Source organism: Rhopilema esculentum, chromosome 14, assembly GCF_057945365.1.
Source record: "Rhopilema esculentum isolate cy_ngs chromosome 14, ASM5794536v1, whole genome shotgun sequence".
NCBI classification, from domain to species: Eukaryota; Metazoa; Cnidaria; class Scyphozoa; order Rhizostomeae; family Rhizostomatidae; genus Rhopilema; species Rhopilema esculentum.
Window position 1 is genome coordinate 5,563,871 of NC_142828.1, and position 21,858 is coordinate 5,585,728.

The 21,858-nt window shown below is 36.8% G+C and overlaps 1 protein-coding gene across 4 annotated transcripts; it reads right to left on the reverse strand.

Moving 5' to 3' along the window:
* Nucleotides 1-1,347: 1,347 nt before the first annotated feature.
* LOC135696260 (acid-sensing ion channel 2) lies at nucleotides 1,348-19,843 on the reverse strand. Of its 4 annotated transcripts, none has more exons than XM_065215593.2 (8): nucleotides 18,560-19,843; nucleotides 17,396-17,654; nucleotides 13,975-15,341; nucleotides 8,391-8,538; nucleotides 5,287-5,346; nucleotides 3,540-3,720; nucleotides 2,980-3,071; nucleotides 1,348-2,584 (listed from the first exon to the last, which is right to left on the reverse strand). In XM_065215593.2, exons 3-8 carry the CDS (start codon nucleotides 15,097-15,099, stop codon nucleotides 2,379-2,381), a joined length of 1,812 nt encoding a protein of 603 aa, XP_065071665.1. In that variant the 5' UTR covers nucleotides 15,100-15,341; nucleotides 17,396-17,654; nucleotides 18,560-19,843; the 3' UTR covers nucleotides 1,348-2,378. The 4 variants fall into 4 exon arrangements, with proteins under 4 accessions (XP_065071665.1, XP_065071663.1, XP_065071666.1 ...); XM_065215591.2 differs by having other exon boundaries at nucleotides 13,975-15,344; XM_065215594.2 differs by lacking the exon at nucleotides 17,396-17,654.
* Nucleotides 19,844-21,858: the final 2,015 nt, after the last annotated feature.

The following is a 21,858-nucleotide window of genomic DNA, read 5'->3' on the forward strand; positions in this document are numbered from 1 at the left end:
ATCGGCTTCATCAAGTGAGATTTCGCTCCTTTGTCCCAAGGTACCTGTCTCATAGTTCTTCACCTCTTGATGTTTTCTATCTTATATATGCTCTTCTTCTTCATTTTCTGAGCTTCTAGAAACTTGGGCTTGAGAATATTTGGAACGATATTCTAATCCAAATCATCTACAACATGGAACCAAATCAAAGGAAAGCAAAGCAGAGGAAGACCACGCTTTGGCTTTGTCAGGAGGGGTTGTTTTCATTGATGGGTGTGCCCAGTGAAACTTGCCCTGAGATCATTTGGAGAAAGGGAGTTGTGGAGGTCAATAACAATCAATGTCCTGCAAGGACAACAGATTTAGAGAGAGAAAGATCCTCCTCCAAAGCAAGTGACTTTCCTCTTCTCGACTCTCTCTAAAAACTCTCGTTTCGTTTATCATTCAAACTGGGCTTCGTCCTGAGTTCTTCAAGAATTTCGACAATGCAGAAATTTCGACATACCCCCATCTTTGCCGCCTTTACCCGCCTTTTCGCTTCTTTTCTGTGATCTTCACATCAATACATCATCACTGACCAAACAACAATTTATGCAGGCTCCTTCTTTACTTCTTTAGTTTTCATCTGCATCATGTAAATAAGCTCAACAACTAATCTGCTTTGCCAAATATTGCTAAACCTCTTGGCCTCCATTTTGCAAAATTAACTTCCAAAGAAAACCAAGCGATATTCCTTGGGGGAAAAGCTCTTTGTTCTCTTAAAAAGACCGATTGAAAAGCAAAGTTAAAAACAACTTTAAACATACCCTGTATAGCTAGAACAAAAGCGGTATACCACCAAGGGCATTGGTTTTGCTTGAAAGGTAACTAGGCTAAATTTTTGAAGATATTTTGAAGACAAAGGATTGGTTTGGGCGTGTGTTATTCTTCTGCGGTCTACCGCGTTTGCTCAGTGAAAGTGCGATGGATCCAAATCCCCACCCTCGGGGGGTAAACTATGCCTAATTTTGGATGGGGACATGCCATTTGGGTTAAAATTTTGGACCCATAATTCCGCAAATGTCTGAAAAAATGTGACCCATAATTCCACAAACATGATGAAAACTATGCCCAAAATTCGGCTGAGGAAATCAAATTTTGCATTACTCCCCAAAATGGTACCCATATTCTGCATGTTTCTTCAAATGGTTCCGCACAAATTTCAAAAACTGATAATTCCGCACTTTTCATCAAAAAGGTACCACTAAATAATTGCACATCTCCTTACCTTTAAACATGTTAAGGTATCCCCCCGAGCCCCCACCTACCTCTGGACTAACAAATCAACTGAGAGTACTCGAGACGAGATAGCAGTATGAGAGTTCTCAATAAGAAAAAAATTCATCTAATAAATAAAAAATAAGAAGACCTAGATCACATACTTGTAACATTTACAGACTGAGCTCAATTTCAAAAAACTTTTCACTAGTTTTTATTGCATAAGTAACATTTTATTTTTCTATACATCACACTCAGATACTCGCAAAACCTCGACATAATTCAGTGCTCTTACATAATAAAAAATCAAGCAAAATTATCTAAAAAATCCAAGCCAATAGTGGGTTTTTCTTGTCGAGGGGCTAGTAGTTGTCACTTTAAGAAATTGCTTGACGTAAGGGGTTCCAAATCTTAGCATTTGTCCGCCGACGTATGCTTTTGTTGTCGTTTCTTCCATTAGACAGAGATACTAACAGAATTCTTCTACTCGGTCAACCTATTAACATAGTGACAACACGACCCTAGAGATGAAGAAATGGTACTGACTAAAAACCCAGTCAGTCGAAGCTTTCCTATAGCAAGCTCCTATGCTTAAATGCAACATCTACAAATATAACCTGCTACACAACCAGACCCTGCCCACAGCAAAAAGTTGCAGAGTCCGAAAGTCTATTGACTTTGTTTATTCTAATCTAAAATAGTTCTCGAGTTTTGGCAACTCCTCCAGCTGTTCGTGAAAATCATAGAATGTGACGTCATTTTGAAAAATATTTTTCAAAATTTTCCAAGCTTCTGGATAAGGATGCTCTTTCAGTCAAGTTATCTCTGCACGTTTTTTCTTTAGCATCCAAAAAAGCATCGCTTAGTGCAGAAAAACCTCCATTTATTTCGAAAACAGCTTCATCTTTGAACTGAAATCCAAATTTTGTTTACAAGCAATGTCTAGTCGACATGACGTCATGCTTTGCACATCCTTTCTTCGTAAAATTCTTTCTCAAAATGAAATATGACGTACAGAATTAGCTTAGAGAGGCTTACAGGTGAAATTTCTTTTCAACCCTTCGCAATCTCATTTAATTATAAAAAGGCGAGGAGACATTTCCCTTCAACAGCATTCCCTTGCCACACCGACAATCGGAATTTCAAAAATTGATAAACCGCCCTTCGCGAGCACCGTTACCATTCATTTCTCTCAACTTTAGTTGTTCTGTTTCCTCTTTCTTTTTTTTCTTCAACCTCGTCAGGCGGAGAATTTGATGATAAATTATAAATGCAATCAAATCGATGAATTCTACGAGCGTCAGCACACTGGCACCAAGCATCAGGCCCAGTTGTCCCCCGACATCACCTAAAACAAATGAGAGTATTGGTAAATACAAAAAGGTAAGAACACTAAGTGGATACCATAACCGACTACTTTTATTCTTTGATTTATCCAGAAGCTATTCATACATGCATTTTTTCGAAGCCAGATTTTTTAAGTAATCAATTGTGAAAAGAGTTCAAGCCTTTATGACAAGACGTTTAAAAACCATCATGCAAGTTTTATCTATAAAGAGAATTATTACGAGAGGGAAGGGATGGCTGCTAGACTCATTTTTTAATTTCCTTTAATGTAGAGAAAGTAACAGATTTGGTTTAAAAAACGAAGTGATAGTTGTTCATGATAAAGGCTCGTTCAAACGTGAGGAAACAGAGTAAATTGAGATGATATTCAACATTAGTAACTCACGGTATACTTACCAACTAATTTATAAAAATCATATGTTACTGTTTGCTTAACATTTTCCACTCGTAACTCGGGAAAGAAGAATATGAGGTACACAATGTTGTCCCTGAAACAAATATTACAATCTCAAATATTTTAGTAATCGTATTTTCGTTTTGATTCTAGGGATTAATTTTCAATGACGATTTTACATATGTTTTTAATACAAAACTTGTAGTAAATAGTCAGATGGTAACTGGTAAAATAACATCATGTAGGATTTATCTTTTCAAAATAACCTGTCTTGAATTTATCAAACAATTGTCAAAATGTACGATTCCAAATTCACTCCCTCTTCATTTGTTTGGGAAAGGAAAAAAAATCTTCTAAGAATAATCCATCCTTTCCACCAAACGCATGCGCATAAGTGATCGATTTCAATTGGCATGCTCTTCATATGGAAGAGACGGAGGTATGGATCACTCTTTAGAGGACTTTTACTTGGTCAGCCCCCCAAAACATGGTGCAGAATAAGAATATTTATTCTGCAAAATGGCAATACGATTGCAACAGACAGCATGGATAGCACACATACCGAATAACAGCTTCTAGTTGACTATTAGTTAGGTTTGCCTTCTGAAATCTCTCTGGTATAGTGATTCCAGAAGTTCCAATAGGAGGTCTCGAAACATATCGAGCATAAGACAGCTGTGCATTATACTGAGTAGAAAGGCAGTCCTCTGGGCAGGCGCCTCCAGCTCTGTGATCAAATGTACCTAGAAGGGACAGATGTGGTTGCATTGATTACTCGCATTGGATGCATTAACAATTAAATAACAATCTGGATCAGTTGCAATGCTTTTCTGCCCCTTCAAAAATGCTTGTCACTTTTATCCAATTGATTTTTACGCAATAATAAAGAAAGAATGTTCGTCAACCGACATTGACCACGAGCGGAAGCGGTAAGGCTTCTTATTTGTTTTCTTGGTAGATTTATTCTCTTCCAGTAGAAGACGCTAACTCAGGTTGGCTACGACAACCAGCTTGATTTTAAATGCAACTTCTAAAATTTGGCATCTATTATCTAAGCTTTTCAAAAGATAGCTTTTTAAGCACCTCTCGTTGTTTTTTTAATCATATTTAAGCAACAAGCACCCGAAAGTTGGCGATGAGGTTTTTGGTACTGTGTGCTTGGGACGATTCGCTTTAGGTGCTTTAAAAATGGGTGAAGATTTTGAAAATAGAGGCTCAAACGGAATGGAGGTCAAATAATGTCATCGCCTCCCACGCATATAATATGAAAACCAGCTGTCACATGGGCTAACCTCAAATTGATATCGAGCTAATTTGGAAGATTTTGACTCTTAAAATTAATGTACAAAAATTGATTAACTCAATGGAATCAGCTTTTCCGCTTTAAATTAATTTACACTACATTAGGTAGATACTAGGATATGTTGTCGTGACCCGAAACCAACAGCTTGAGAAATAGTATCACCGCACATGCTGCGAGTTAGATTTTGAAAGATTCCAGAACTTGTCTTTACGTCACACTTCTTAGAGTAAAGTCATCTAAAATTAAAATCTTCAGAAAATCTCAGTGACGACAAATCTTGAAAGAAAGTTTTTCTACCAAAAGGATGGCAGCTTAAGATTCTAGTCTAGCAGTTCCCTATCCTAGGGCCAACTATGCTGAACAGCCTTGGCATAGTCTGGCACAAGTAGCATAACAAAGCTGGTGTTCCGTTGTCCGTATCTCTTTCTATCTAACCCACTACTGTTTCTTTGCAATGCAAACCGAGATGCTAGAGAATAATTTATTCATTTCTTACTTCTGCTCTTTCAAACATGAAGCTTTCGTTCATGTCATAATTTCGACCCTCAAACTGCCTATAAACCGTGAACCAGTTGATAAAAACTCATTCTGCTCGAAAGCGAACAGCAGTTTCTTCTAATCATCTGCACAAGAGGCGGTAAAAGTCAAAGGGGACTGAAAACAATTTATATTGTTGCAGGTCTTAGAGAACATTTGTTCGAAAAAAACCAAATATTAAACAGATATTTATATGCAGGTGTGGATCATGAAAATCACGCTAGAATAAGAATGGAACGCGCGTCCTTGTTTCTCTGGCCAAATATTCATCAAAATCTCCTTTTACATCTCCATTTATATTGGAAACTTATATATTTACATCTACATATACGAAATCAAACTCCTTCGGTCTATAAAATCTAGGAATTTTATTTCAAGACAATATCTGAGTTCCTTACAATGATCTAATTAGAGTGATCGTACTTTGACCTTTAGAAAAAAAGAAGTAATATTTCTAAGTTATACTTACGAATAGTTGGTCGAAGGCATTCAACCGTTTGCTTGAGAGAACAGAGCGGATAAGAAGCATCTGAAAGAAACAAATTCAACTCTCGATTAAAAATCTTACGATAAAATTCTACCACAAACATTTTCAAACATGTATGATATATCGAATATTGTTCTTATCTATATCGTATGCATCATGCTGAAAATAAATGCTTTTATAGGATTCCAGGATTATCGTTTAGCAAATCTTACTTCCTTTTTGTACTATACGTTAAATTCCCAATGATACTGTAATGTAGCGCAACCTTTCAACCATGACCAATTAAGACAAGGCATCCTTACGTATGCGTTAACTATCAAAAAGGGCGATGGCTTTGAATTGCGATAAGGTCCTGTTTCATAAAAAAGCTTCACTGATCATTAAATTTATTTTGATACAAATACATGAACGATGGAGTGCATCTTTCAATTATCTGTGAAATATCTAGACCAGAGAAAAGTTTGTTTTTTATCAACCTCCGAACTTGAATTAATGAAATTTTGTCTCCAAGATAAACAAAAATATGATACACTTAACAACAATTAACAGATATAAAGTTATTTGCTTTCAAGGTATTTGAAGATAACGAGTTGTCAACAGAAAAAGCTCACGTCGCTATAACGTCATCAACATAAAGCTGAAAAGCGATTGGAATATTTGCTTCTGCAAAACGAGAATTTCAAGGTACATTTGATTCGAACATAAGTCAGAACAATACTTATAAAAATCTGGCTGCTTTATGAAACTGATATATTGCTAGTGGTGTTTGGTATAATAAAATTTTTTGTCGGGGCGAAATCTCCAAAGAAAACGAAGAAAATATGTTGAATCACTGTACAAAGTCGTATATAATTTAAATTTGACGCTACTAATTTCACAGTTGCACCCAGCAATAATTAAGGCTCTTGGATTGCGTCGGCATAAAAAACGTGAATTGCGAAACAACATACAAGAGCACTGTTCAAACCTATACAGTCTCTTAGCAATACAATTTACAAACAAACTCCATTAGTCAAAACATGCATCAGCTCTGCAGAATATAAAAATATCCTCCCACAAGTTTGAAAGCACGAAGATCCACTAGCAGTGGTCGCTAATTATGTTAAGGAAAACTTTGTTAAATGGCTTAAATTCATTGTATTTCCTGATCTCGGTGACCAAACATTGCCTGATTGATCAAGCTCAAGCACAAACATCTGCGCGAGATCATACATAGAACTCAACAACGACATTTCGGGCTACATACGACTTTTAAGCTGCCTGAATTAAAAGCCATCACCCGAGCCTCCTAAAGTAATACGAAAACCACTATCATTACTTCGACAAACTCTTCACTGAATGGTGGTGCTTAGTTGAAGTAGATGTGCACTTGTTATGCTGATAGAAATATGGCTCTAGCAGTATAAAAACTAACAACAATAGCACCCCGAGATTTAAAAAATATTCTAAATCTCAAATCCATATATCTACACAAATAGCTAGAGAAAGTAGACCCCGGGATTTAACAAATATATTAGAGCCAAAGAACGACTCTCCCTAACAGAAATGTGCCTGAAAGAACTAAGAGACGGAAATTCCTTGTTTTGCACAATCACAGCTTTTCTATGGTTCATATTTCTGCCATTGCACAATGTACCTGCCTGTTAATCTTGCCTCGGAATGACATGCACATGTGCCTTATGATTGTGCACACCAGAGAAAAAATTTGTTTCATTGCAGAAACACAGAAAATGTTTTTAAAGAGCGAGAGGATGCGATGAGGTTTCTAACTTAGGATGAAATACAAACGGCTAGTTGTGTCTTTTTTCTGGAACGCTCACAGAAACAGAAAATTAGCCATTTTATTTCATTTAGAAACCCGGGCCTTAACGAACTGCAAGCCCAGTCAGTATCGTTTCAAGCAACAGTGAAGTATCTGAAATATATTACTACAGTAAAATGATAATAACAGCAATAATAATACAGTTATTAAAAGAAGAAGCCTCGATCAATCGAGAGTGCTTTTCATGAGGGTCGTTTAACGACTACATTATAACGAGCAGTCGTGGAGACGGAAGGTTGAAAAAGAACAAATGACTGCTTATGACGTAGCACAATCCATGCTTGTTTTAGCCACTTTTGCTGTACATTTTTCATCGAGTTATGAGTGTCCAGAAAGTGAAATATGTAGCAAACGTCTCTCAAGTGAAATATGAGAGATAGATGTAGGAAAGTGACACTGTCAATCACTAGGGTTAGATGTGTGTTTCGTGGCGTTTCTATTCCCTTGGTTAATCCAGGGATATTTAAGGTTTTGGCATAGCGTGGCTCTCATCTTGCTTGGTGAAGCCACAATACAAGTAGGCTGTTTTATTTTCCCAACCCTCCCTCTCTCATTTTGTTTCTTTATGCAAAATGCCTTTTCAGTATAACTTTGCGTGTTGAGTTTCTTTTATGGAATCTTTAAAACCTCTCATACCTTTAGGCATCTTTTATGCTTTTTAGCGTTTTCTGATGGTTTTAGGTAGGACTGGTGCATCGGCTATTAGTGGGGAAAAGAGGCTTTTCCTGTCCATTCCCTCCCAGTTATCAATCATAATTGGGGTTTATTGTGGAAATTCCCTAAACAACCCCTTTTAGTGATTTATGGTATGTTGAGCGATTTCCGCCGATGCACCAACGGCCCAACTCGCTCTCGATGATGTAGGAACGTAGCCTCTATATTGCCTTTGTATTTCATTCCCGAGTAGTAAATTAACTGTATTTGGTCCAAAAGCTTGTGGAAGTCAAATCACGTTGAGGTCAGAATCACGTGGAAGTCAAAGTCACGTGGAATTCAAAATCACATGAAAGTCAAAATCACACGGAAGTCAAAATCACGTGGAAGTGAGTGTTACCACGTGATAATATGCTTTATGAATCATATGAAAGTCAAAATCACGTGGAAGTCAAAATCACGTGTAAGTGAGTGTTACCACGTGATAATATGCTTTGTTTATCCTCATTGTAATTAGTATATAGACTAGGAAACAGGAATAAAACAGCATTTTTCCATGAGCAAACTACTTCAGCGTATATAAGAAAAGGCACGAAAGAAAGACAAATACCTGGCATAAAGCGTCCTCTGCATTTGCATTTCTTGGTGACAAATTTTGACAATTCTTCTAGATAGCATTTGGACTTTTTGTAGCTGGAGTAATACTTCAGTTTCTTCGATCCACATTGAGTTGTGTATGGCGGTGGCAAGTTTTCGATCTAGTTAAAAAAGAATGAGAAATAAATTAATTGATAATTATATACCAAGTTTAACTGGCCTAGTGTATGTTATATATTTAAAAGAATTGCTCAATTTCTTAAAGCTGCAGACACGTGACATTAGAAAAGATCTAACAGTGACATTCAGATTTAATTGTCGAAAAAGCAGCATTCTTAGATAAGGCACAGCCACCAAGAGAAAATTATTAGAAATCTCTTCTTCAATCTACTATCATTTGAGAGCAGTGCGTTGGAACAAAAAGGCTGTTTCTTTGCTTTGCGAAAATAAGCAAGGACAGTTGCTTAGCAGCAGCCATAGCTTTGCCATGAAGATGATAACAAAAGCTTAGCCTACTCAAATGAAGGCAACTGCTGCGATTGTTCACGCAAATCAAGCGCCTCAACTTTCTTATAACGATGTACTATAACAGCATATTCCTTTATGAGGACTTTCAAGAACAAAGACGGTTTAAACCATGATATATTTAGACAAAACTTTTAAATTTCATACAAAATCTAAAATGAGAAAGGGAATACCAAAATAGATCTAACTTATGAGGGTTGTCCGAGAGAAAATCAATTGGTAGCCGTTGGTAAATGGTTCGAAGGTTAAAATCCTTCCAAACAGTTTAATTATTCATACTGAAAGACAAATTAAATCCCTTCTAAATATAGGTCTAAGCATTTTCGCGGCATAAATCAAGGTTTTGAAGTTCGTTAACAACAATTCTAGGCATCCATCGCCCTAATCGCTTCATGCTTTTGCACAAAACTCCACCTGTCTCACAAAGAAAACCTATTGCGGACTCTCCAGTATTACGTGTGATTACCAAACTGGATTTCATTTCAATCACTTAAAATTTTGGGAGTTTTTTTACGAAGAACAAACAATGGGTTTTTGATATTACCTTTAAAGTTGCTAGTTCGGTGACCTGAAATTAGTCTTTGTGAATGCGGCCCAGACTCTGTGCATCATTGAGTTAACCCATTGATTTTTGGAATCGTGGCATCTTTTCAATGATTCCTTTAGACAATTACTAGTTATGGGATAAGTAACATAAATACAAGATATGGCATCATTTGTCTAAAAGCAATTGCCATATTCTTCGTAGTGGAGAGACACCAAAATATCCCTGCGTAATTAATAAAAAATTTTTTGCAATAAGGATGTGTTAAAATCCCTCAACTTTTTGCTCATTGGAAGACCTACTTCTTTTGCGTTGGACTACTCCTTCTTATTTCATAACTTCCAATCACTTATTTATTTGAATTTGACATCAATTTTTCAATAACCAACTGGCATGCCTAAAGGAAGCGTGGTTAATCATATATAGAAAAATCGATTGTTCGTCGAAGTATTTCAGACTGATAAGCACGCCCATTGCATAGCACAGAGCCAGTTATATTCTTACAGCGCATCACTCTTCTTTAAAACTGACCTGCTGCATCTGAGAAATAATCTTGCTAATAGCAATAAAATAACTGATCATTTCAATCTGATTCTGATTTAGCTCTGTCGGAGTTTCCGGGGATCAAACTCTCAAGCACAGAAAAGAGGGTATTATCTCCAATGAGAGATTTTCTAGAAATTTAGGCAATCCGATCACCGACAAGCAGGAATTCAAAATAAACGAAAATAAAGTGGTAGCAGGGAGGCATAACACAAATAGCATTGGGCCTCATTGTTGCTGTTACTAATAGCTTGCTCCTGTTGTTAGCAGTATCACTGGGTGCCTACTGTTGTCTTCTGTTTTTGAATAGGAAGTTAGGTAGCGGGGTCTGTTGATGGAATTCACTTCCCGACCGAGTAAGCTATTTATCAAGAGGGAGAATTATTGTTAGCTTTTCTATCCCATTATTGAAGTATGTAGCTTTCTATCAAAGGTGCACAGCGAACAAAATTTTGCTCTTTCCAGCTTAAGCTTGTGTTTATCTTGAACCCAACAACTTTAATTGTCGATATTCTAAAGGTATGTGACAATAACTAGATCTTCTTAACATTAGCAGTCAGGCATTCCACGAAATCCGTATTGACCCTAACAGAAAGTTTTGCAGAAAGAGTCAATCCTCAGAATGCGGACAACAAACTGATTAAGAAAGAGGTTCTTATAATTTTCCTATACCACTGGTGTGCTAGGAAAAACAACCATAAGCACATGCGAAAACACATCTTAAGGAAATCTCTTTGAAAATTGCACAAGACACAACGAGCCACCCTACAACAGCAACAACAAAGATTTACCACACGTCAGACGAGACAACAGCAACTACATAAACAGCAACACAGATACAAAGAATTTTTGCCGTCCATCATCTTAAGCCAAGACCAATCACTTTTCACTCATTATCGTATCGTAAAAATCTGTTCGATCTTATCCTGCTGAGATTTGTTGAAAATTTCTAACGAACAGGTATCTTTTGCAGGAGACACTTGCTTGTGTTGTTTTCATGGTGGCAGGTGATTCTCGTGTTTATTGTTTTACAGCATTTCCATAAATCTGAGCCAGAGCTATAAAGAAACTAATTGTTCATCTTGAGGAAGATCTCAGACTCTCATTCACTGAGTAATGTCTTTCTATAGATTTCAAAGTAAACAAAACTTCTACAAAGTGATATAGCCCTACTGTTCCTATTGTGTAAGACAATTTCGCAAGAAAACAAGATTTAAAGCAGGAAGAATAAACTTGCAGCGTGAACAAAAAGCCTCCTTAATGAAGATATCAAATAATGAACAATTTGATTTAATTATTATTTGATCCGAGATCATGAATTGGCAATCTATAAAAAAACTTATATAAATCTCTAAAACTTTTTATTAATGTGGACTCTAGACTTTGAAATTTACAAGAAAACCATTCAACACTGTGTACACAAACCGAATAACTCTTAGCGCGTGTGCGTTCGGTGCTTTCAACACTTATCAAATCCATTCTATACAGATCTATTGATAACTAAGTAAGCTTATGCTGGTAACTATGAATTTCGCGTAGAGGGATGAAATCTTTTAGTAGAAATTAATGCAAGACCTGAATCAGTTTGTTTAAGCTTATGCAGTTAAATTGTGTAACATAGGGAATCATGATTCTTAGTGAAAGAAAGTAATGAATTGTTTACACAGGGTAAATACCCATGGGCTGCCTTTGTTAGTTACTGAGGTCAGTGAAAAATATGGCATACAGATATCCTAACTTTTCTTGTGCAATTTATCATACATAAAGTCCTTGGATTAGCTCAAGGCAGCTATGTACATAGATGACGCAACGAGCGTTTTATATGATGGAATCATGAAGCTTGACAAAGCAAACTCAAAATTGAAAGAGACATTGCGAACAAAATTATTAATTTGTGGGATAGCTATTGACTTATATCAGCTAGAGTTGCTTCTAAAGGCTGTGTCTTGAGTCCCATGCTTTTCAAACGTGGTTAGCATGCTCAAGCTCTGCTTGCATTGCTTATTGTGATTAACATAAAGAAGAAACTTGAGAAATTGGTTGTGGATGCTTTTTCTATAGTTTCCTTGTTATGAAACTTCAAATATTGATTCAAACAAATACTACAGATCATGCACTGCGATAATCTTCGATCACACATTCGCTTGTGGGATGTGCAAATTGTTAAATATTCAATAACAGTGACATATCTAAATAGAAATTTGTTTCAATATTCATAAGCAATTAAAGAAATGTGCTTTGAAATACAAAAATACATCTTATATCGGCAAAGCAAACTTAAAGAAAACCAAAAACAACCAAAAGAAACATCTACCAATACAATTTGTCATAGGATTTTGAAAAATGTTTTTTTTGCTGACTTCTGTCTGTTGAAATAACATCTGACGGGCTCAGTTGATGGTTAGTAAGATGGTTTATCGAACCCTCAAGTGGAGATTTTAGAGTCCCAAAAGCTGCTTTGAGAGCAAATTCAAAACAGATATAAGCCCCTAAAGATACACTAAAGAACCGCAGTATCTGAATAGATGTCTTAATGTTTGCCTCCTTATCAAAATGTTGAACTATGACTTATTGATATAGGTCTAGCTTACCTATACCCAGATAACCTGTGAAGGAGGATAGCTTTTGATATCATAAAAGGAATATGTAACTGGGATAAACGACAAAGCTGACACATCATATTAAATTTCCTTGTCAATATCAAATAAGAAGGACAAGTGAGGATTTCGCCCTGCCAAGCAAATCAGATTAGCAAATAGGTTACGATCAGGACAAGTATTATTCCAACTAACAACTCAGATATGGTTGAAACACAATATAGATTTTCACAGCTATTGAGTTGATGAAGTGATGTTAAAAACGATCTCGTCGGTAGTGTCAGCGGAAAATGAGAAAAAATGATAGTTTGAATTACATGGCTCGAGAAGAACTTCATGAAAAGAACGTTAGCAAGAAAGCGTTGCGAATCTTGCAGAAAGAGTAAAAGTCAGGACCATGAAGATCTTTTTAATAACATGTTTACCACAGAGACTCATTTTACAGGTTCCTTATTATCTCTTTATCACTCGGCTAACAGTAAAGAAGCTTCACGTAAAGCAAATCTCCATAACAACAAACAGGGTCGTGTTTTAGCTTAGGTATCCAACAATGACATCCTCGAGGAAATGTGACCCACGCGTTCTGCAAGTAAATATTGCTCGTGGAGTTTGGCGATCTAAAACCATCAATATTAATTATTTATCAAAATAAAGCACAATTTGCCTAGTATGGGCGTCGAAAAATACGATGCAATTAAGTTCATTTCATGCACTTTCTACTTGTAGAATATCCTGGCAAACGCACAAATCGTGTTTTGACAAGAAAAAAGCTTGAAAAAGCATTTATGCAAAATGCATGGTTTTCCGCAGGGATCGAACAGATGGCGTATGTAAGCTATATTCAGGAGCGTCCATAGACAGTAGATCAATGTCACGAATGAGCAGGTATGTCCAAACAATCAGTAGTCGGACATATCATGTCATATGACAAGAAACCTTTTTACAAAGTTTAATCTATTGTAAGGACATATCCGTCTGATTTGGACAAATCTGCCATCAGAACCTGAAGAAAACCCGTTTTGCAGACGGTTTTCAGTAATGGAAGTAGGTTTTCGCCATTCAAATTATGTTTAGACAAAAGATATTAAGAACTACCAAAATATTTGAAACAGTACACAGTTGATATTTGAACCAAATTAATGACGTCAGGCCTCTTATCATGTTAAGAGAGGACTGTAGGAAAGTGAAGCCACGGTTCAATAAGTGAAACTAAGAATTAGTCGGAGAAAACGGTAAAGTTGAGAAAAAGCTAACTTGATTTAATGGCCGTAAAGAAAATGCAGCTGAGAGAACTTTGAACATGGATCGGCTGCCAGAGCATAAGAAACAACAACGACAAGAAAAAACCACAACAAAACAGCAGCAACAACAAAAACAACATCACTCACCTTTTGGACGTTGAGAGACACAAACGTCTTGAAACCAGGGGGCACAGCAAAACCAGCTGAGCTGAATGGAGTTTCATTTTGGTCATGAATATGAACACGAACTCCACCCTCCTGGATATCCTTCAAATACTCATGCGTTTCAAGATCCAGTTGTAGTTCAAACGCATGAAACAATCCAGTCTCGTTTAACGTGAGCAGCCTATGTCCTCTGTCACCCGGATTAAATGTGTAGCAAGTCTGACCATTCAGGCCATAGTATGTTGTGATATTGGTATAGTTGCATGGCACGGGTTGGCCAGCTGCAGTCTGACTGAATAGCCAAACACACTTCATGAACATGTCTGTGATGCGATGTGACGCATCTTCAAGACGTTCCCCAAGTTTCTTTCCATCTAAATCAAAGCTACTGTTTCGATGCAAGTAAAATTTCCCCTTCTCATGCATGAACACATCCTGCAAATCGGAGCCGTTGATTTTTGAGAAGCGAAAATCGTTAAGATTACAGAAACTAATTGCTGGGAAAGTCAGACGATTCACGTATTCAATTGTTGATGTTGTAGAAAATGGATGCTGGAAATACAGGTTGATGCTGTCTGTAAGCTCCTTAAGAAACATGGCTGCCATCGTTATTGTGATTACAAACCATATAAAACGGCGTATATAGAATGTTTTTGTAAAAATGAATCGGAAGCCATGAAGCGTCGACTCTTTCGTAAATCTTGCAAATATCTGCTTAGCAGTCAGCCTGTCCTCTACAATTTTATTAACACGGCGAACAAGCCGGGCTTTCATACCAGCTCTACGAAATCTATCAAGAGCGACGTTCTTAAAAGCTGGATTTACTGTTACCTGAGCCGGTTTATTTGTCTCAATTTCCGGTGATACTTTTCTTTGAGGAAGTTCTGTATTACCATTTTTTTGCTCAGGCTCAGTCTTTTTAGGTTTGACTTTAAATGCATGTCCGTATTTCATACCGAAATTCTGTAGAAGCAAGCTTTCCTTCGATTCATCAGCAGAACTGTAAGGTTGACTTGGTTCTTCTTCGTTTTCGTCTTTTGACAACTCTCTATCCATAATATGACGCTGAGCACGTAAAAATAGCCCTCTAGTGTTTGTGGCAGCCATCTTGCTGACACCAAAACCTCCGAATATTGATCAAACGTAGTCTCTGTTTTTACCTCGTCAAAGTCTATTTCACGAGCACTGAAATTAGAGAAAAGTGCTTTCCAATCACATAGAAGATGATTTGAAACGGTCAAAAATACATTGCGCAGTTTGATTTTTAAAACAACAATGAAAATCCATTCGCTGTTTTATTTTCCTGTGATCCGACGTGGCTCTTTAGGTGTTTTTTCGACTTTATGCAGCTGCTGTAGAAAAATTATATGGTTATTGAAACGTATCCATATGAATTTCTAATATATATTTAATGTTTTGATAGGGAACATAACAAATCAAGGAGATCCGAGAGATATCAGTAAAATCCCGATAACTCGAACCTCCGAAAACTCGAACGTTCGCAAAGTCGAGCTGATATTGCATTCCCCTTGCTAAATACTTTCATATAACACCCCCCCCCTTCCCCAATAACTCAAACCATTACATTAGACCTACATTGGACCCACATTGGTCCCTTGGAGGCTCGACTTATCGGGAGTTTACTCTACATATAATCCTAAAGGAAATAGATGCAGATAAATGCTAAATTAAACAGAGGGAGCTTTAGAAAAGATGTTACCAAGCAATGGGGACTTTTTAAAGGAAATCGCAGAGCCCAGAGTTTAACAGGTGCTAGACAGATTCAAAGATACGACCAACCAGCGATGGTTTTTATCCTTGAGGAGCTGCAAGCATGTAGTACGAGTCTCTGTCCCCACTCAAAAGGTTGGAGGTCCTTAAAAAAACTTCATGACAGGAATAAAGTTTGTAGATAAGAGATTAAGAAAAAGACATATGCTGAGAAGGGAGGCTTTAAAAATGTTATGAGCAAGTCGATGTATTCTACTAGCAACTGCAAGGGGGCTATCAGGTTTACACATCATGTCAACTGTGAAATAGCTTGAGTTACGTTTTTCTACCGGAAGGTGATCTCCATTTCAGCTGTGATAAATCTGGGAAAGATGTACAAACTCTGATAAAAGACCGGATCTTAACTTAGCAGAATTCTTCCATCATTTCATAAGCACCAGAGGCAAAAATGGACGCTTGTCTAGCAACATTTTGGTACTTTCCACACACCACTACATGAAAAATTCTTAATGATATATATATATATGACAATAATAGCAGAAACATACCAAGGGGCAACAAAACTAAGATAGATATAGAAATTACTTATAAGGGGGCTACATACAATAATCTTGATGGTTCTGAAGCAGAACTTTTAAAACACGCAAAAAAATCGCAGACTTTTGGAGGTTTTATATAAGACGGAAACATCTATCAATAAACGTGACAAGGACTTGACAAAATCTTCTATTAAAAAGCCAATCAATCAAACATTCAAGTAATACGCAGTAATATCCAGCCGACTGTTTCATCTGCGAAGTTATAGCCTTCAGCCCGATGTTCACATCAAAGTTTGATATTTTGAAGTTATAAAAAATCTTCATGAAGTTATCAATCGCATAAATTAAAACTGAAATCAAGATTAGGCATTCTACATTGCCAAATAGATGGATTATACCTGGTTAATTAATTGTAACTCCTAGAGCATATGCACACATCAATTGAAATTGAGCGTGTTTGAAAATCGACTTTTTGCAGGTCTCAACATTAATTACTCCTAGTGCAAAAATTATCTACAGGTAATATAGGGGATTAAGTTAAATGCACACTAATTGAACTGATATAACACGGAAAATAAAACATAATCTAATTGTATTGGTCGTTATAAGAATGATATTTGTATATTGTAACAGTGAAATCATGATGCTGATGACTCAATAACGGGTTTTTTACTAAAGTTTTATACTTATAATAGTTACACATAACCTATAGACATGGCTCGGTAACATGGAGCAAACGACAAAACGAAAATGCAGTCCAAGAACAGTCCAATGAAAATGCAATAAACATTTAAAAAGGGGCAAAAGAAATTACAGCAATCCATGACTAAAGCAAGCAATATTTGGCTCTGTGATCGGGAAGATTTTTTAGCTTTGGTTGAAATAAGAGATGTTGAGAATTGGCCGAGAAATCGTATAAAACAGGGCTGAATTCGACGTGAACATTGTCTAAGAGCGATTCTGATAATTCTAAGACCGAAAACTAATCGCGCAAACCAAAAAATAGTAGGCAAGAAATTAAGGCGATAGTGGGTATTGCTTTTGACGATTTTGAATTGCAGATGTTACAATTCTCTTGAAAGGACGTATCCTTTACGGTAAGGATGAAAACGAAGAGAATCAAAATATTTTACCTGCAAACATAAACAAACAACTTGGCTGTTTCAGTGTTCTTGAATTCACAAATGGTATCAACTGCTGTTTGTTCAACTCAAACTGTCGACACAGCAAACACATTCTTTGAAAACTTGCATAAATCTCAGTCGGTTGGAAAGCAGGATTTTTTGTCGAATTCTGATTTTTAGATGTGAGAATGATGTGCAAGAGGATGAAACGTCGAATCGAATCTGAAACTGCTTTTGCCGTACTTTCTAGCTGAACTGCAGCTGGTTCCTCGAATTAAAGTTGACAGAAATTAACAAATTTTATTGAAAACATAATCCGGTTGATTTAAGTATGTTTATACATATTCGCAATGCATGAGTCTTTCCAAGATATAGACTTGCTTGAGTCCTTCGATGATAAAAAATGGAGCTCTTTTATTATTTCAGTTGTGTTGAATACCAACCAAACGAGAGGCCAGGCAAGCATAACTAATTACAACTCCAGCCAGGAAATTGTTCTGAGACAAATCATTACGTGTCCGAGTTGAGGTTTAGAAATTGGTAGAGCAACAATAGAGCTGTTTACTTCCAAAAGTTCCTAGCTCAAAAGGGGCCTTGTATATTTGAAAATTTACCCATGCTTAAAGACTGGAAATAGCGAAGAAAGAATACGAAATTAGAAGGGCAGTTCATCCAGATAATAGGCAGGGCCAGGATGACAAACGAACAAAATTAGGCTTGCAAAATGGTTAAAAATTAATGAGCACGGGTGCGATTTAGTGCATTCGATACATACTGACAGGTCTCAAGTACAATGTGAGAGAAAGCTTAAAATCATATTTTCAAGCGATAAGTGGGTGATCAAAACATTTGAAAATTTCTAAAGATTATATAATGGAACCCAAATAGTGCTGAGAAAGAAAAACTTTGTGTACAGGTTAGGCGAAAAATTGTCAGGTAAAGTGGTGGGAGAAAACCTTGAATTGAAAAGGGACCGAATCGGCAATTGCTTCCTGCGATTGAATTCTTCTGATTCGAAATCAGTATTCCAACTTGCTTTCTAATCAACATTTTGTGTGATGATAGGAATGCGAAAAATCAGTATTAAGTGATTGAAGAATCTTCTTGCCAGATAAATAAAAACCTGTTCATTATGGGTTGTCAGTTTTTGAAAATTACATGAATTTTACATACCTTGGGTTATTCCAGCTTTTGAAACGACATCCATAGAATGTGGGCAGAGAACTCCGCACCATTGTTAAAAAACTCCTTACGCTTCGACCACGGACCAGACAGGTTTTTCAAAACTCTTCAAACATGCTACACCACCACATTTGCGTCACGTTTGTTTTCCTTCGGTTCCAAATTGCCAGTCAAAGAGTATTTCGATGCTTGCGAAACTCAACAGATGCAAAGTAAATGTAGCGTGGTAACGCAGCTTTGGATTAAACGAAAGCTCTGTCAGTCGCCCTATGCCCAGGATCTGTGGAAAGCCAAGATCCTCGTATGAGCGAATCGTTGCGCAGTTCTGCGAGAAGAGAACGCAGTCTAGGTGTGTTTGTTGGCGAGACGGCAAAAAGCTTGAAAGCACACGAGTTGTGCCCGCTGAATCGTTATGTCTTTAGCGACCCGAACAGATCAAGATCTCTAACAAAATGAATTACGAAAGCTAGTTTACAAACACGTATCATGCAGATTTCATTCTTATGCAAATTTCAAAATCCTTTAAGAATTTGCTGGTAGTTTTATAAGAGACTTTGCTTCGCCTAAGCCAATTGTAGAGCGTATAGCACTGGCAATCAAAGGTGCATCGACGATATAAAGAAACTGAATGCAATCCTGAACTGCCGGAGATAACACATCAGGCAAAACAAATCGGATGCGAGCCTCTTTCAAACAAGACCAATTCAAACTAGCTTGAATCAAGAAACTTTCCATCAATCTCCGATCTTATCAGCTACTATGCTGGTAGAACAGTTGCAGAAACATTCGTTGCAAAAAATCATTCGGGCAATTTGCACAAACCTACTGTAAACAAACACCGGGGGTCATTGCGTTTCTTTAAAAGCTGATGCAGCTACAACCAAGGTTGTCGGATGGAGAAAGCTGTGATATGGCCGTATGTGGAAGCGCTTCGTGGGATTAAGAATAAACATTTTGGCTTAACCGAAGGCTAAGTGCATAATCAACCAGAAGATCAATGTAGATGTTAGCAAAACACATTTTATCTAAAGATTAACCTACAGGAGACTCTTAACAAACCTCTTCTGATTGCTAGCTAATATGTATGAATATGATTATAAACCAGCCAATTAAGACAACTAATTTATTGCTGTGCACATGCGCTCATTTGGTTCAGGCAGTGAAATCCTGGTATTGAAATTAAAAGTAGTCTAATCTGTAACTTGAAACGGGAAGGTATTCCCGTCTTTTTACTTAAGAGAACATAAACGCAGATCTACTTTCCCAGTGCATCACAGAAATTGAAACAGTTACTATTAAAAGGGTTCATATCATTCGCAAATTCTAAATGATGCATTTGAATCTCAACAATTGACAGGTAAATGCACGAATAGTGTCCTTTATTGGGTCGTTTAACTATTCTTTGAAAAGCTGTTTTTCATTAAGAGCCTAAAGGGATAACTGATCCCTTCCTAAAGAAATCCCATGGAATGACTCACCTAACGAGGATTTAGAAAACAACAATTCTACCATGTCATTTTGCTCTGTAATGAATATTTGAGACGTGCTTCATCATCTACAACAAAGCATAGCGTTCAAATCTACAACACATATATTTTTACGTGATTTGCAAAGACACAAAATCATTCAGATCATGGGATGTTTGTATATCTTCCAGTTTAAATTTGCAAATTTTTTGCAACGAGAGGAAGTTAGGCAAAGTTGCTTTGAATAGAAGAGTTTGGTAAAATATGAAGATTTGGTTCATCCAACCAGATTTAATGAAAACAATGTATTTCATGTATAACAGTTGGCCGAATTATACAAATGGAAAGTGGAAACAAAATACTAAGTTGTATTTTCATTTCTCGACAGATCAAAAGATGGCAAGAAATGGAAAAACAAATACTTTGAACATATTAAAGAGAGAAAAGATTCAAGAACACAGAAGCGTCAAATCTGCCACTAGCATTGCTCTGTATTCCTGATATTTTGAGAATTTCAAGAACAGTTGACTTCAAAATCTTATTCCGAATGTCTATGACTTCACAAGGTTTTTAATGATCTCTTAGTAATTTTCTCTTCGGATATATGCTAAGCTAGACTTTTTCGTATTGGTTAACATATAGGTAACTGAATATTTTATTTATGTTGACAAATTACATGTAATTTGTCAACACACACCACTAAGTACTTACACCTAAAATCACACACCACTAAGTTAATGCTAAAATGATAAGGAGAGAATCTAAGCATTCGGGGTTTTACCATCGTCCACAGTTTCAACAAAGCATTTGACAGAATTATTCTTGTTTGTACAAGTTTGTGTGACTGTTCAAACACACATAGCAAGTGCTATCAAAAGCAATTGTTAGGCCACTTTTCTGTAGGTTCACGCAGGAAAACGACTACTCCTTTGATCTAAATTCGAAGAAAATTTTCGCCGCAAATAGGCCTAAAATTGTTAGAGTTCCCGCCCTTCACGACTCCTTGCTATCCCAAGATCCTCACTTTCAAAAATTGAGCACTTTGGAGCTCAAAACTACGCCCCTGGCAAACCGCTTTCCATCAGCATCCGACCCCTTCTTTGAAATACCTATCTTAGCGCCCGGTTTGCTCAGCGGTTCAACAAACCAAAAAAGATTCTAGTCTCCCAAATAATGAAGAGAAGCATCTGATGCGCATTGCCTTTTTGCCCACGTGTAATGGAGCTCCTTTAAAAACAGCTGTTTCGCTCTTGCACGCTAGATGATGTAGTCAGGTAGCCGCCTCGAAGGATAGTTAAAGTGACGTGGCAAAAGGTAACACTAGAACCCAGGACATAACATCACGACAGAAACTTGGCTGTTTTCACATACCAGTGGAAGAACTAAATCAGCCACCGTTCGGTGGTTCTCCAAATGGTGAACTTCATTTACACTTTCTCATTTACTTACAAGATTTCAAAGTAAGGAATTTTATCCCCGGGCAGTTCTTGAGAAAACTGATCTACCTTTAGTAAACAAAAGTTAAACAAAAGGTTGCTCGTGTTTTTCCGTAAAACTGAAATATTATCCAAACGGTGCAAAGAAATTTTCACAAAGAACTCGTAAAAAAATAATTCTTACAAAAAACACGGTATAGCAATGCCGAAAAACTAACTGAAAATGTTTGAAAGAATCATATAAAAGGAAACGCAACGTAAATAGCAAACAAAAATATCGAATGATGTGAGATAAAGATTAAAAAGATAACAAAAATAGCAAGTTGATACAACACACAAAACAGAAACCTTTGTTATGAAATTCTCTGCGTTTGTTGGTTCTAACTGT